Genomic DNA, 12,644 nt, shown 5'->3' on the forward strand with positions numbered 1-12,644 from the left:
TGGGTATTCTACAAGCTCCCTTTGTAACCTATTCCATTGCTTAACTATTCCTATAGTTGGAACATTTCCCCTAACATTTAACCCAATCTCTCTTGCTGCAAAAATTAAGCCAATTAACTTCTTGGCCCACCTTTAGTGGACATGGAGAACAACTGATCATCATCCTCTTTATAACAGCCCTTAAAATATATGAAGACTTATCAGGTCTCCCCAAGAGTAAACATGCCCAGTTCTTTCAGTCCTTCCTCATAGATAAGGTTTTCTAAACCTTTTATCATTTTTGTTGCTCTTTTCTGGACTTACTCTAATTTGTTCACATCTTTCTTAAAGTGTGCCATCCTAAACTGGATACAGTGTTCCAGCTGAGGCCCCACCAGTGCAGAAGAGAACAGAACAAGTACCTCCCTTGTCTTAAATACAACACTCCTGTTAATGCACCCCAGAATGAGATTAGCCCTTTTCATAACTGCACTCGCTCAAATTCAATTTGTGATCCACTATAAGCCCAGATCCTTTTCAGCAGTACTACTGCCCAGTCAAGTTATTCCCCATTTTGTAATTGTGCATTTGATTTTTTAATTCCTAAGTGTAGTACTTTGCACTTGTCTTTATTGAATTTCACCTTGTTGATTTCAAACCCATTATCCAACTTATCTTTGAATTCTATTCCTGTCCTCGAAAGGGCTTGGAACCCACCTCAGCCTGGTGTCATCCACAAACATAAGTATACTCTCCACTCCATTATCCAAGTCATTAATGAAAATAGTTAATAGTACTGGACTCAGAATGGACTCCTGTAGGATCCACCAGTTATGTCCTCCCTGTCTCACAGTGAGCCATAGATAACTACTCTTTTAGCACAGTCTTTCACTCAGTTTTACACCCACTTTATAGCAATGTCATCTAGACAACAGTTCCCTAATTTGCCTATGAGAATGTCATGTGGGACTGTGTCAAAAGCTTTCCTAAAATCAAACTGTATCTGGTCCCCACATCCACAAGGCCAGTAACCCTGTCAAAGAAGAAAATGAGGTTGGTTTAGCATGATTTGTTCTTGACAAATCCCTGTTGGCTCTTACTATTTACCCTATTATCCTCTAGGTGCTTATAAATTGATTCATAATTTGTCCAGTGTCTTTCCAGGTATTGAAGTTGGGTTCCGTGGCTCCTCTTTGTTCTCCTTTTTAAAGACCGGTACTATGTTTGTCCTTCTCCAGTCTTCTGGGACCTCACCCATCCTCCATTACCTGAAAGATAATCAGATAGCCTAGATTCCTTCAGCTATGTCTTTAAGTATCCTAGGGTAAATTTCATCAGGCCTGGCCAACTTGAATACATCCAACTTATCTAAATATTCTTTAACCTGTTATTTCCCTTTTCTGGCTTCTACCCTGTTCCCCTGTGGAATAAATACTTAAACAGTCATTGGGCTGGGGAGTGGAGATAGACAGAATGACTCTGTAGTCCAATGGTTAGGGCACTCACATGGGGAGGTAGGAAACTCCAGGATCCAGTCCCTCTGCTCCAATCACTCATTATTTATCCACAGTGAAACAGCTTCAAGAGGAAAGACTGAGGGAGCCTAGGACCAAACTATCCCATAGGCCAGTGGTAAGAGCGCTCTCCCAAGAGGAGTCCCCTGTTCAAATCCTTTCTCTGTCTCTGGCAGAGAAGAGGGAATTGAACCTTGGCTGCCCACATCCCAGGCAAGTGCTCTAACCAACAGGCTAAACGTTACAAGGTGGGTGGTGGCTCCACCTCCTCCAGCCATTGTGTGGAGCAAGGCAGGTGCCTAACTCATTCCCTCAAGAGATGGCTTAGGTTCTAAACTGCCTGACTCCTAGACAGGGGTTCCTGTTTGCGGACTGCTTAGTAGAAATAGGTGCCTCCCTGAAGCCTGGACTTGGGCATCTATCTCCGAGAGAAGGGTGGGGCTTAGCATACACCACTGTCATCGGCATCCATAGGCAGCTCCCTGCCTAGCATACTAGCTTTTGTGCTAGTTTTTTTTAATTTAATTTTTAAGCTTTGATCTCTTCCTGTTAATTATATAAGGAGCCTAGGCACTAACTCAGGCTTTGTCGATCACAGTGTTCTCCCAATCATTAGCTTTTCTGGTAGTGTCCCCACATGCCTGTGCTATTCTTTTATACTCATATATATATATACACACACATGCACACCGAATACCACCCATTTATATTACTGAACTGTTTATTTTCTAACCTGACTTCACTTTTTTTACATGGGAAATGTTTTGGTAGCTCTCACATTTCTGTAAAACAAATATAATTAGCGGTGATACCAATTGAAATAAAGGCCCAGATGGCTTCCACTCCCTGCCTCCCATAAGATTCATGGACAGTCCTCCTGTGTCCTGAGCAGAAATAGGGGTGAGGGAGTTAGTTGGATAATAACATTGTCCCCCACTTCCTGGAATCCTATAGAAGGCTCTGCAAGGAAGAGGGGTGAAAGCTAGACAGGCCATGGGAGCGAAATCATCATCCCTTCATAGAGATTCCTCAGAAAAAGGTAGCACAACCTAGGAGTGCATTATCTTGTCCTGAGCCCTCCTCTGTGCAGGGGTATCCCACATGAAGACGTTCCTGGGACAGCTGCACCCAGGGAAGGCACTGACAGCATGACTACAATAGAGCCATACTGCCAGGGAGCAGCACATGCCCCTGCAGGCTTTGGTGCTCATGAGAATAATTTATGGGTAATTTCACAAGGGCTTTTCATAGAGTTCTCCTCCTTCGCCCCCTTCTGCAGGTTCTTTTCTAGGAGAGTGCTCTCTAGGCCAAACATTTTAACAAACTGCAAGGAAAAGATTCTGTTTTTGCTTGTCATAGTCACTGAATAAGCTACAAGAGCTATATTTCCTGAAAATAACAAATGCCTCAAGGGGAAAAGTCATTAACGATATTTTATGTACCATTATGTAAACAAAATAAGCTTCCATTCAAATCCAGATCTACATCCAGACAAAACAACTTCTTGTTCTTCTTTATTAAAAAATAGAAAACAGCAAAAAAACAAGATTTCTCCCATATTTTAATGTGGTATGAGCAGGTCTAACACTGAATTCAAAGCTAGATTTATGTATGGTGAGCAGGATTTGGCCCCAAGTATGCTCCTGTAGAGATCCCCATGCTTCCTTGTATTTAATAAACAAAAAAATAAAAACTTGGCTTCTGGGGCTCATTAATAGAATCCAGGGTCACCATCTACTGCACAGATAATGGACCTAATTTTGTTCTCACACTGGCATAAATCACCAGTCAATGGAGTTGCTGAGAGAAGACTCAGATATGATATATTTACAATGAGATAATATGATATTTACAACGAGAAGTAAGACTACTCCAAATTAATGTTAAAAAAATCACAGAGAAAGTAAATTTGGGGGAAGTTCTGTGGCCTATGTTATACAGGAGGTCAGACTAGATTATCACAATGGTACCTTCTGACCTTGGTATCTATGAAATGATTGACTCATTTGATATAAAACTTTAATAACGGAGTTCACATTAATGCAACAAAAATACAGAGAACACCTATTGAATTTCTTTTGCATTGACACATATCTGCTACACATCACACTACTTGCTATAGTAGACATACTAAAAGTAATACAGTATAATAACAGTGATATTTCCAGTTTTCATAAACAGTGTCCAGGCCTTCCTTTCAGTTTTATAGTTTTTTCTGGGAGGAATTCTCGCTTTTTGGTTTAGGCACGAGATGAGGACTCAAAATTGAGACTAAATTCCCAGCTGTCATAGAAATCTCTCTGAGTCCAAGTCATAGAATCAAACGACTAGAAGGGATCTCAAGAGGTCATCTGCACTCATGGCAGATCATCTAAATCAGGGGTCTCAAACTCGAATCACCAGGAGGGCCACATGAGGACTCGTAGGTTGTCCCGAGGGCTGCTGCCCCTGCCCCCCACTCCGCCCCTGCCCGCAGGGTGCAGCAGGGGGCTCAGGGCAGGGGATTGGGGTGCAGGAGGGAGTGTGAGGTGTGGCAGGGGGTTGGGGTGCAGGCAGAGGGCTCAGGGCAGGGAGTTGGGGTGCAGGAGGGGTTCGGGTTCCAGCCCAGCACCACTTACCTTGAGCGGCTCCAGGGTAGCAGGGGCGCACACTGGGGCCAGGGTAGGCTCCTTGCCTGCCCCATCCCCGGGCCCATGCCGCTCCGCTCTGGGAAGTGGTGGGCACCCTGTCCCTGCAGGCCTGGAGGGGGGAAGGGGGGAGCAAAGAACTCCGTGAGCTGTTCTTGCCTGTGGGTACCTCCCCCGAAGCTCCCATTGGCCGCGTTTCGCCATTCCCGGCCAATGGGAGCTTCAGGAGAGGTAACCACAGGCAAAAACAGCTCACGGAGTTCTCTGTTCCCCCTCCCCCCGGGGCCGCAGGGAAGCGGTGCGGGGCCCTCAGCACCATGGGGTTGGCAAATCCGCTGGCGGGATCCAAAGCCCTGAGGGGCCGGATCCGGCCCGGGGCTGTAGTTTGCCCACCCCTGGCCTGGAGGTAGGCTGGGGACGCAGCGCGCTGGGGAGGGAATGGGGGGGGGGAAGGTCCGCGGGGAGCTTGGCGAGCCGTAAGGAAGAACACCGTGGGCCGCGTGTTTGAGACCCCTGATCTAGATCATCCCTGACAGGTGTTTGTCTAACCTGATCTTAAAAATCTCCAGTGATGGAGATTCCACTGTTCTCAATCTCTAAACCAAGGATAATGCTTCCCTACACCACAAAGGTGTTGTGAGGATAAATTCATTAATGTTTGTGAGATGCTCCAAAACTACACTTAAAAAAAAAAAAAAAAAAAGCTAATAGAATGTTAGGAACCATTAGGAAAGGGACAGATATATAAAACAGAAAATATCACAATGTCATTACATAAATCCATGGTATGCCCACACCTTAAATACTGTGTGCAGTTCTGGTTGCCTCATCTAAAAAAAAAAAAAAAAAGATGTATTAGAAGTGGAAAAGGTGCAGAGAAGGGGAACAAAAATAATAAGCAGTACGGAACAGCTTCCATCTAAGATTAAAAAGACTGGGACTGTTAAGTTTAAAAAAGAGACATGGACATGATAGAGAGCGATAAAATCATGAATGGTATGGGGAAAATGAATAGGGAAATATCTAACCCTTTATATAACACAAGAAGCAGGGGTCACCTGATGAAATTAATAGGCAGCGGCTTTAAAACAAAGAAAAAAAAGAAGTACTTCTCCACACTATGCACTATCAACCTGTGGAACTCATTGCCAGAGGATGTTGGGAACATCAAAAGTATAACTGTTCAAAAAAAATTAGATAAGTTCCTGGAGGATAGATCTATCAGTGGCTATTAGCCAAGATGGCCAGAGATGCAACTGCAGGCTCCAAGTGTCCCTAAACAGCCACAAGTTGTGCTTGGATGACACGGGATGGATCACTTGAAATTGCCCTACTCTGTTTATTCACTCAGAAGCATCTGGCATTGGCCACTGTCAGAGACAGGATACTGGGCGAGATGGACCATTTGTCTGACCTCGTATGGCTATTCTTATGTTCTTACAATGACGGGAGCCATAAGTACCTACATATTTCTTTACTCATCTTCAGCAGCTGCTTTTCCTAAATGCAATTTTATATAAAAAATGTTTTTAAAAGAGTGCAAGAAGTTTCAAAAAGCACTGGCAAGGTTGAAAATCTTATATGGTGGGATGTTGAGTTAACAGGTCTCTGTTTTAGAGGGTCAGGTCCTTTGTGACACTTCACAGTTCCAAATTCCTCCTGGCACTGCTTTCTCCATCAACACTACTGTGCTTCGACTATGTGCACACAAGTCAAGAGTAAGGGTCTAAACTACGGTTCTTTGAAGCAGTGTGGGCTTTTCACAACAGAATTTTAGTAAATTATTCTTGACTGCTAGTACAAAGAGCAGAAGCAGAGCAGGACAATGCTAAATTAGGAGCAGAGCCCCAAAATGAAGGAGCACATGAGTCTAGGGGAGAAGATAAGTTTTTGGAGGCAGGAACTAGGGGAGGAGGAGGAGGAGAAAAAGAGATGGCAGAAACAATATTACATGCCAAACTGTTGCTAAATGACACTGACAGCGCAAAAGGAGTGTGGGAAGGAGTTTTGCTACATTAGCCTTTGACATTATAAAGCACATCTAACCTTTAATCCAAAGTAAATCTTCTGTTTATCCAATCTTTCTCCACTATCACACTTAGTTATTTTGTGTACAATGAAAAGCAAATACTAAATGAGCTTGCAAGCAAATAACCCTCACCAGCAGAGTGTGCAGCATACCTGAAATACACTTTATCTGTAAATCCTTCCCCTATCACAATTCAAGAAGAAAGGTGGTCTTGTGATTAAGGTACTTGACTGCAACTTAGTAGGGTGCAGTTCAAATCCTGGATCTATTACATACTCTTTGTGAGAATGTGGGCAAGTCATTTAACCTCTCTGAGGGCTTGGCTACACTTGCAAGTTAGACCACATTAAAGCAGCCCCAGGTCCCTAACTCCCAACCCGTCCACACTGGCAAGGCACTTAGAGGACCTGGACTCTGCAGCTGGAGCGCTCCTGATCATCCAACTCCACGAGAAGCGTAACGCTTGCTGCGCCTCAGCTGAAACGCCCAGGCATCAGTGTGAACGAGGTGTTCCATTACTGCGCTATGATCAGCCTCCGTCCCATAATCCCCTTAAGTGAAGTGGCCACTCTTGTCATTGTTTTGAAGAATGCGGATATCCCTTTCAAAGCTCTGTTTTTGACAGCCGGCATGCTTATCTGCTCTGGGACAATGCAACCATTACTGTGGAATGCTGCTTGCTGTGTGTGTGTGACAGAGAGGCATGGGGGAGGGGGGCCTTCGGCTGTCTGAATTTACAAAACAGCATGCTGACACACTCTCAACACTCCAAAAACCAACTCTCTCTCCCCCCACATACACACAACACACTCCCTGTCACACTCCACCTTCCCCCCCTTCCCCCACATTTGAAAAGCACGTTGCAGCCACTTGAATGCTGGGATAGCTACCACAATGCACTGCTGTCTGTGGCGTTGCAAGAGCTGCTAATGTGGCCACACCAGTGTGCTTGAATCTGACAGTATGAACACACTACAGCGCTTTCCCTACTGCACTCTCCGAGAGCTGGTTTAACTCACAGTGCTCTACATCTGCAAGGGTAGCCATGCCCTGAATCTCAGTTAAGCTTTTGGAGGCAGGAACTGTCTCTCAGGCCTAGATGACACTAGAAAAGCTTTTCTAGTATAGCTATACTGGCAAACTGTCCAAATGTAGACTCAGCTGATATCAGAACAAGAGGGCTTTAGGTATAGCTTATACCAGCTTCTCAAATGAATAAGCTATACCAGCAAAAGCACTTTTTTGCTTGTATAACTGTCTCTATACTATGGCTTTTGCCAATATAGAAATGTTATAAAATAAACAAATAAGTCACACCCCTAAGTGACATTGCTACACTGGCAAGTTTCTAGCGCTGACCTGGCCTTGTCTCTTATTGTGTTGTTTGTAAACTGCCTAGCATAATGGAACTGTAGGGAGTAGACCTGAATATTGATGTAAAAATAGTTACTAAAATATTTATTAAAATTTTTGCTTGTTATAATCATAAGCAACTCTTTATCAGACTCAGAAAGACAAGAGTCGCCTCTCCAAGGATTGGTAAAAGGAAAGACAATGCCATCTTTAATAACCATTTAAGTTTAGAGACTCTCTAAGAGTCATTAAAATTAAGCAGATTATTGAAAAGCAAAAGCATTTTATACAGGAAATAGGAGTGCTGGACTAATTTGAAACAGAATTTCAACTTCTATTCAATCCTGAAGGGATTTGGGGACAGTGACTATGCATTTTAATCATACAGAAGGCTATTTATTCAAACTATTGAGCCGAGATTAAAATTAATGGATCTAGTATCATCTTGGTGAATGGAAAGTGTCACGTGTAATTCTTGAACACTGAGAAGAGAACAAATGATCCACTGAAGATTAAATACTCTGAATGTCAACATGCCAAGCACACTCGCCCTAAAGGTAGAGGGTGCAGAAAGGAGATCTGGTATTTTATCAGTAGTAACTGCTGATACCAAAAAGGTCAAAACTCCTTAATTGTGTTTACAATGATGTGGGAACATATGGATCAACATTAAAGATGTATATTTCAGATATATAAGTCAATAGACAAAAATCTAACTAATTAAAAATGCAACTTACTTCCAGGAAGTAAAACAATTAAAACACTCATCTATTATGACAATTCAGAAGACTGACCATGATCTGTACATATATATATCTTTACTCACATAAAGTGGTCCATGGAAGTCACTGAAACTACTTCGCAAAAAGAAAAGGAGTACTTGTGGCACCTTAGAGACTAACAAATTTATTTGAGCATAAGCTTTCATGAGCTACAGCTCACTTCATCGGAGAGGGAAGCCTTTTAAAAAAAAAAACTACTTGTGAGTGTAAACTACCATGTGTGCATCTTTAGATTGGATCCAAAATCATATTAAAACCTATACACATACACTACACTTAATTAACAAGAAATGTTATTCAGAAAGAAAAAACGGTGACAAACTTGAGTCCCAATCCTGCAACTTCAAAATGTGTCAGAGGTTTGCAGGACCTGGCTCATAAAGACAGTCCAATAGAAAAAATATCTTTTGAGGATAAGTTCATTCATTCTGTGTACTTCATTTTTAGCCATTAATATGATGATGAAAATACAATATAAATCAATTTCTGCTAGGATCTTACTAATATAAGATCTAATCCTTTGCAGCTAATATATATTTTTTTAAAAAACTATCAAAGAATTTCCTAACACAGAAGTCTGAAAACTTCTTAACTTTTAAATATAGTTTCAATGCTGTTTATAGACTTCTTACATCTATACTGTGTCTTAGTATAAAATATATGTTTCACACCAGTGCTTTCTTTAAAGAACTCACTTTCAGAGAGAGGCTTCAAGACTCAAGGAATTTTCAAGTGTGCTCAGCATGGGCCTAACTCTACCACTATTGCAGTAAAAGGCAAAACTCTCATCAACTTCCACAGGAATTGGGCACAAAGTGAGTACTTCTGAAAATCACGTCATAGAGCTATACATAAAAGCAACAACCACTCCCAACTGTAATTGGGATTTCTTGTCACTAAAACCCGTGAGAACACCATCTGGGACTGCATATCACAGGTCAAGATACCATGTTGCAATCCGAGCCCCATATATTTAATGCAGAATGCATGAAAATAGTTCTCGAGGGAACACTACCAAATATCTGAAGTACTGCACATTATTTTAAAAGAAAATTATATTGTCTTTACAAAGACCCACTATCTCGTAACACTTAATCCCAGATAATTAAGACATCTATATTACACTTAGGGGGCCTCTGAAATGATGAGCACCCTCAACTTCCAAGGAGAATTCCACTGCAATTTACTCATGGGCTGTGGGGTTCCAGAGAGTTGTGGCTCTGCTACAATGCACACTTCTACAGCTACTTAATGTATCACTTTGTAAATGGCTATTTCAAACTGCAAAATTACACCCACTGTTAGAATATAGGTAGTAAGAAAAACTACAGCAGCTGATATTTATTATAAGGAGAAGTAAAAGATTTGAGATTTTAGTTACACTGTTACTTTTAATGATAGCATAAGAGACTTTAAAGTTCTTTGTCTAGAAGAGTTGCATGGGGTTAAGGCATGAGGTGTCTCAAATTTAATGGCTAGTTCTGAAAATTTGGAACACTACTTTACAAGCGAACTAAAAAAAGGGGGGGGAACCTCCTGCTTGTGTCTTTGATTTAACTTCTGTGATGTAGGATGACCCCCTGCAGTTAAAAGGAGAGGGAAGCCTTTTAAAAAAAAATTATTACAGAGATGGGACATATCAAGTTTTCAGGAGGGTCCTCCTGAGGACTGCAGACCTCGTGGAATAGAGACATCACAATAGACTAAAACCTGAGCTGACGTTTCTTTGCCCTCAGTTGAAAGGGAAGAGATGTTGACTCCTTGACAAAAAGCTTTTATCCTGTTTGTCAGGAGCTTAAGTTAAACCAGTCTTAACAAAAAGTAGTTTAAAAAATTGACTGTACACCAAATCCCCTTCTACTGAGAGACAGGGCAGCTGCAGCTCATACTTTCAGCTTTGCTCCTGCAAGCCCTTAGGTATGTACCTAATTCCTCCTTTTTGGCACTACTCTTATGAATAAAGTTATGTGAATATGCAAAGTGTCTCTCTAGTGGTATCACTGTCCCACTAGCTCTCCAGACAGCCCTCCAACCAACAAAACAAAAACAAAACCAGAAATCAATGCCTAATATTTCAGGAGACCAAAAAAAAAAAAACAACACCCCAAACCCGAAAAAAATCTTTAAACTACAAAGCTTTTAAGGTTTTTTGTTATGCACCATAAAGGAATAGAACAAACAATGTCCTCTGGCCTACAACTTTAATGTGCTGATAAATCTACAATCCACTGTAAGCAAATAATATACAAAGAAAAGGTCTAAACGTTATGTTAAGGCCTGACCTTTCTTAAATCCCAATTCCGACCCCTGATCCTGCATTTCTGCTTCCACAGAACGAACAAGACCATCAAACCCTTCCTGATGGGCTACCTCTGCCTGAAAATTGATACGCAGCGAGGGAAGTGCCTGTCAGATGAGTCTGACTTGGGATTGCAGGTCTGTTCACAAATACCCCAGGCCAGCAGGCGGTACAGCGCGCCCAGGGAATTGAGCCCCCGCAATCACTGTAGCTGGGTAGCAGCGGAAAGCGCTCGCCCCGGCAGGGCGTTGTGGCCCGAAGTGCCCGGTGCTCGGGGCCTTTCCCCTTCTGCTGCAGTGCAGCGACCGCCGGACCCCAAACCCGCCACGCATGTGTCGGCGGCTCCAGCTGTCGGGCTGCGAGTGGCACCGTCCCCGCGCGGCGGCCGGAGCCGGAGGGCCAGGCCGGGCAGGGGCTCTCAGCCGCGGCGGCCGCGCAGAGGGCGGCAGGCCCAGCCGAGCGCACCCGGAGCGGGGCAGCATTGCTCCGGCGTCGGGCAGAAGCCCAGCCCAACCTGACGAGAAGTTTCCGGGAGGCCCGGCCAGGGGTCTCTCCAGCCCTACCTGCGAGAGCCCGTAGGCTAAGGGCAAGCAGCAGGAGCAGGGCGCCGGGGAGGCCGCCGCCGGGACTCCCCCACCCCGGGGCCATGCCGCCTGCGCTCCCAGCTTCACCGGCTCCGCGGGCCGCCCGCTCCAGGTCCGGCGAAGGAGGCAGCAGCGGCCCCGGGGCTCAGGGCCACAGCGCAGCCCCGCCCGTGCAGCAGCTGTCGCGCTGGCTCCGGTCGAGTTACACTTGGGGGGGGGGGGGCGCAGGCTGCTCCCGGGGCGGGGCTCCGGGGTGCCCGGCCCTGGGGAGAAGAGGCTACAAGGAAGCTCCCAGCCCCCATTCTCTACTACCTGCGCCCCCTTGCTGGCCCCCCTTGCCGCTGAACCGCCCCTCTGCCCCACTCTCACCCACTAGCCCCCTCTGCCCTGTCTCACTCGTTCCCCCTTGCCTTCGCAGCTTCTCCCCATTATCACCCAAACCCGTTTAAAAACAGTTGTTTGGATCATTTTAGATGGGATTTTAAAAAGTGCTTATGTCTGTTGGACATTTAAGCCCAGATCCACTTAGGTAACTACGTGCCAGTTTTGGGTGCCTAAAACTGCAATCCGCAAAACGCCCATTTGGCTCATGTCTAACCCTGTAGGCTTTTCCAGCCTTCCAATGGCCTCGCAAAAGAAAAAGAAAAAAAAATTAACTGGCTTCAAGATTGAGATCAATAAGTTTATGGAGAGGATGGTATGATGAGAGACTCCTTACAATGCCATGTAACTGATTTTGGATCTAGCTGCAAATAGATCCAATGGCTGGTGATGGGACACTAGATGGGAAGGGCTCTTGAGTTACTACAAAGAATTCTTTCCCAGGTGTCTGGCTGGTGGGTCTTGCCCACATACTCAGGGTCTAACTGATTGCCATTTGGGGTCGGGAAGGAATTTCCCCCCAGATCAGATTGGCAGAGACCCTGGGGACTGTGGCCTTCCTCTGCAACATGGGGCACGGGTAATTTACAGTTTAAACTAGTGTGAATGGTAGATTCTCTGTAACTTGAAGTCTTTAAACCATGATTTGAGGACTTCAGTAACTCAACCAGAAAGTAGGGGTGTATTATAGTGTGACTTGGGGTACCTGGAGTAGCCCTCACTGAAAATGCCAAGGTCATGCAATGCAAAAGGGAGAGCAGATTCTCTCAAAGACTGGTGGGTAACACTGAAGTTAAAAGCAAGGAGTCCGGTGGCACCTTAAAGACTAACAGATTTATTTGAGCATAAGCTTTCTTAGAGGTTTTTACCCATGAAAGCTTATGCTCAAATAAATCTATTAGTCTTTAAGATGTCACTGGACTCCTTGTTGTTTTTGTGGATACAGACTAACATGGCTACCCCTTAATACTGAAGTTAAACTCACCAACCAGTCACAAACTGTGCTCCTGATCCCCCACACTGGTTATCAAGAAATCACACAGCCTCCTTTATTGCATTCCAGCTCTCTGGCTCCCAATCAGCACTTAGGTCCTGT

The 12,644-nt window shown here is 44.2% G+C and overlaps 1 protein-coding gene across 1 annotated transcript in view; it reads right to left on the reverse strand.

The window, feature by feature from the left end:
- LOC125636981 (chondroitin sulfate proteoglycan 4-like) overlaps positions 1 to 11,386 on the reverse strand; it is a 66,543-nt gene extending 55,157 nt beyond the window's left edge. The window contains exon 1 of the mRNA XM_048850934.2: positions 11,147 to 11,386. Coding sequence (XP_048706891.2) covers positions 11,147 to 11,231 — 85 coding nt within the window. The 5' untranslated portion in view covers positions 11,232 to 11,386. The remainder of the gene's footprint in view (positions 1 to 11,146) is intronic.
- Between the last annotated feature and the right edge of the window lie 1,258 nt (positions 11,387 to 12,644).

The sequence above is a fragment of the Caretta caretta genome, chromosome 5 (assembly GCF_965140235.1).
Source record: "Caretta caretta isolate rCarCar2 chromosome 5, rCarCar1.hap1, whole genome shotgun sequence".
Taxonomy (NCBI): Eukaryota; Metazoa; Chordata; order Testudines; family Cheloniidae; genus Caretta; species Caretta caretta.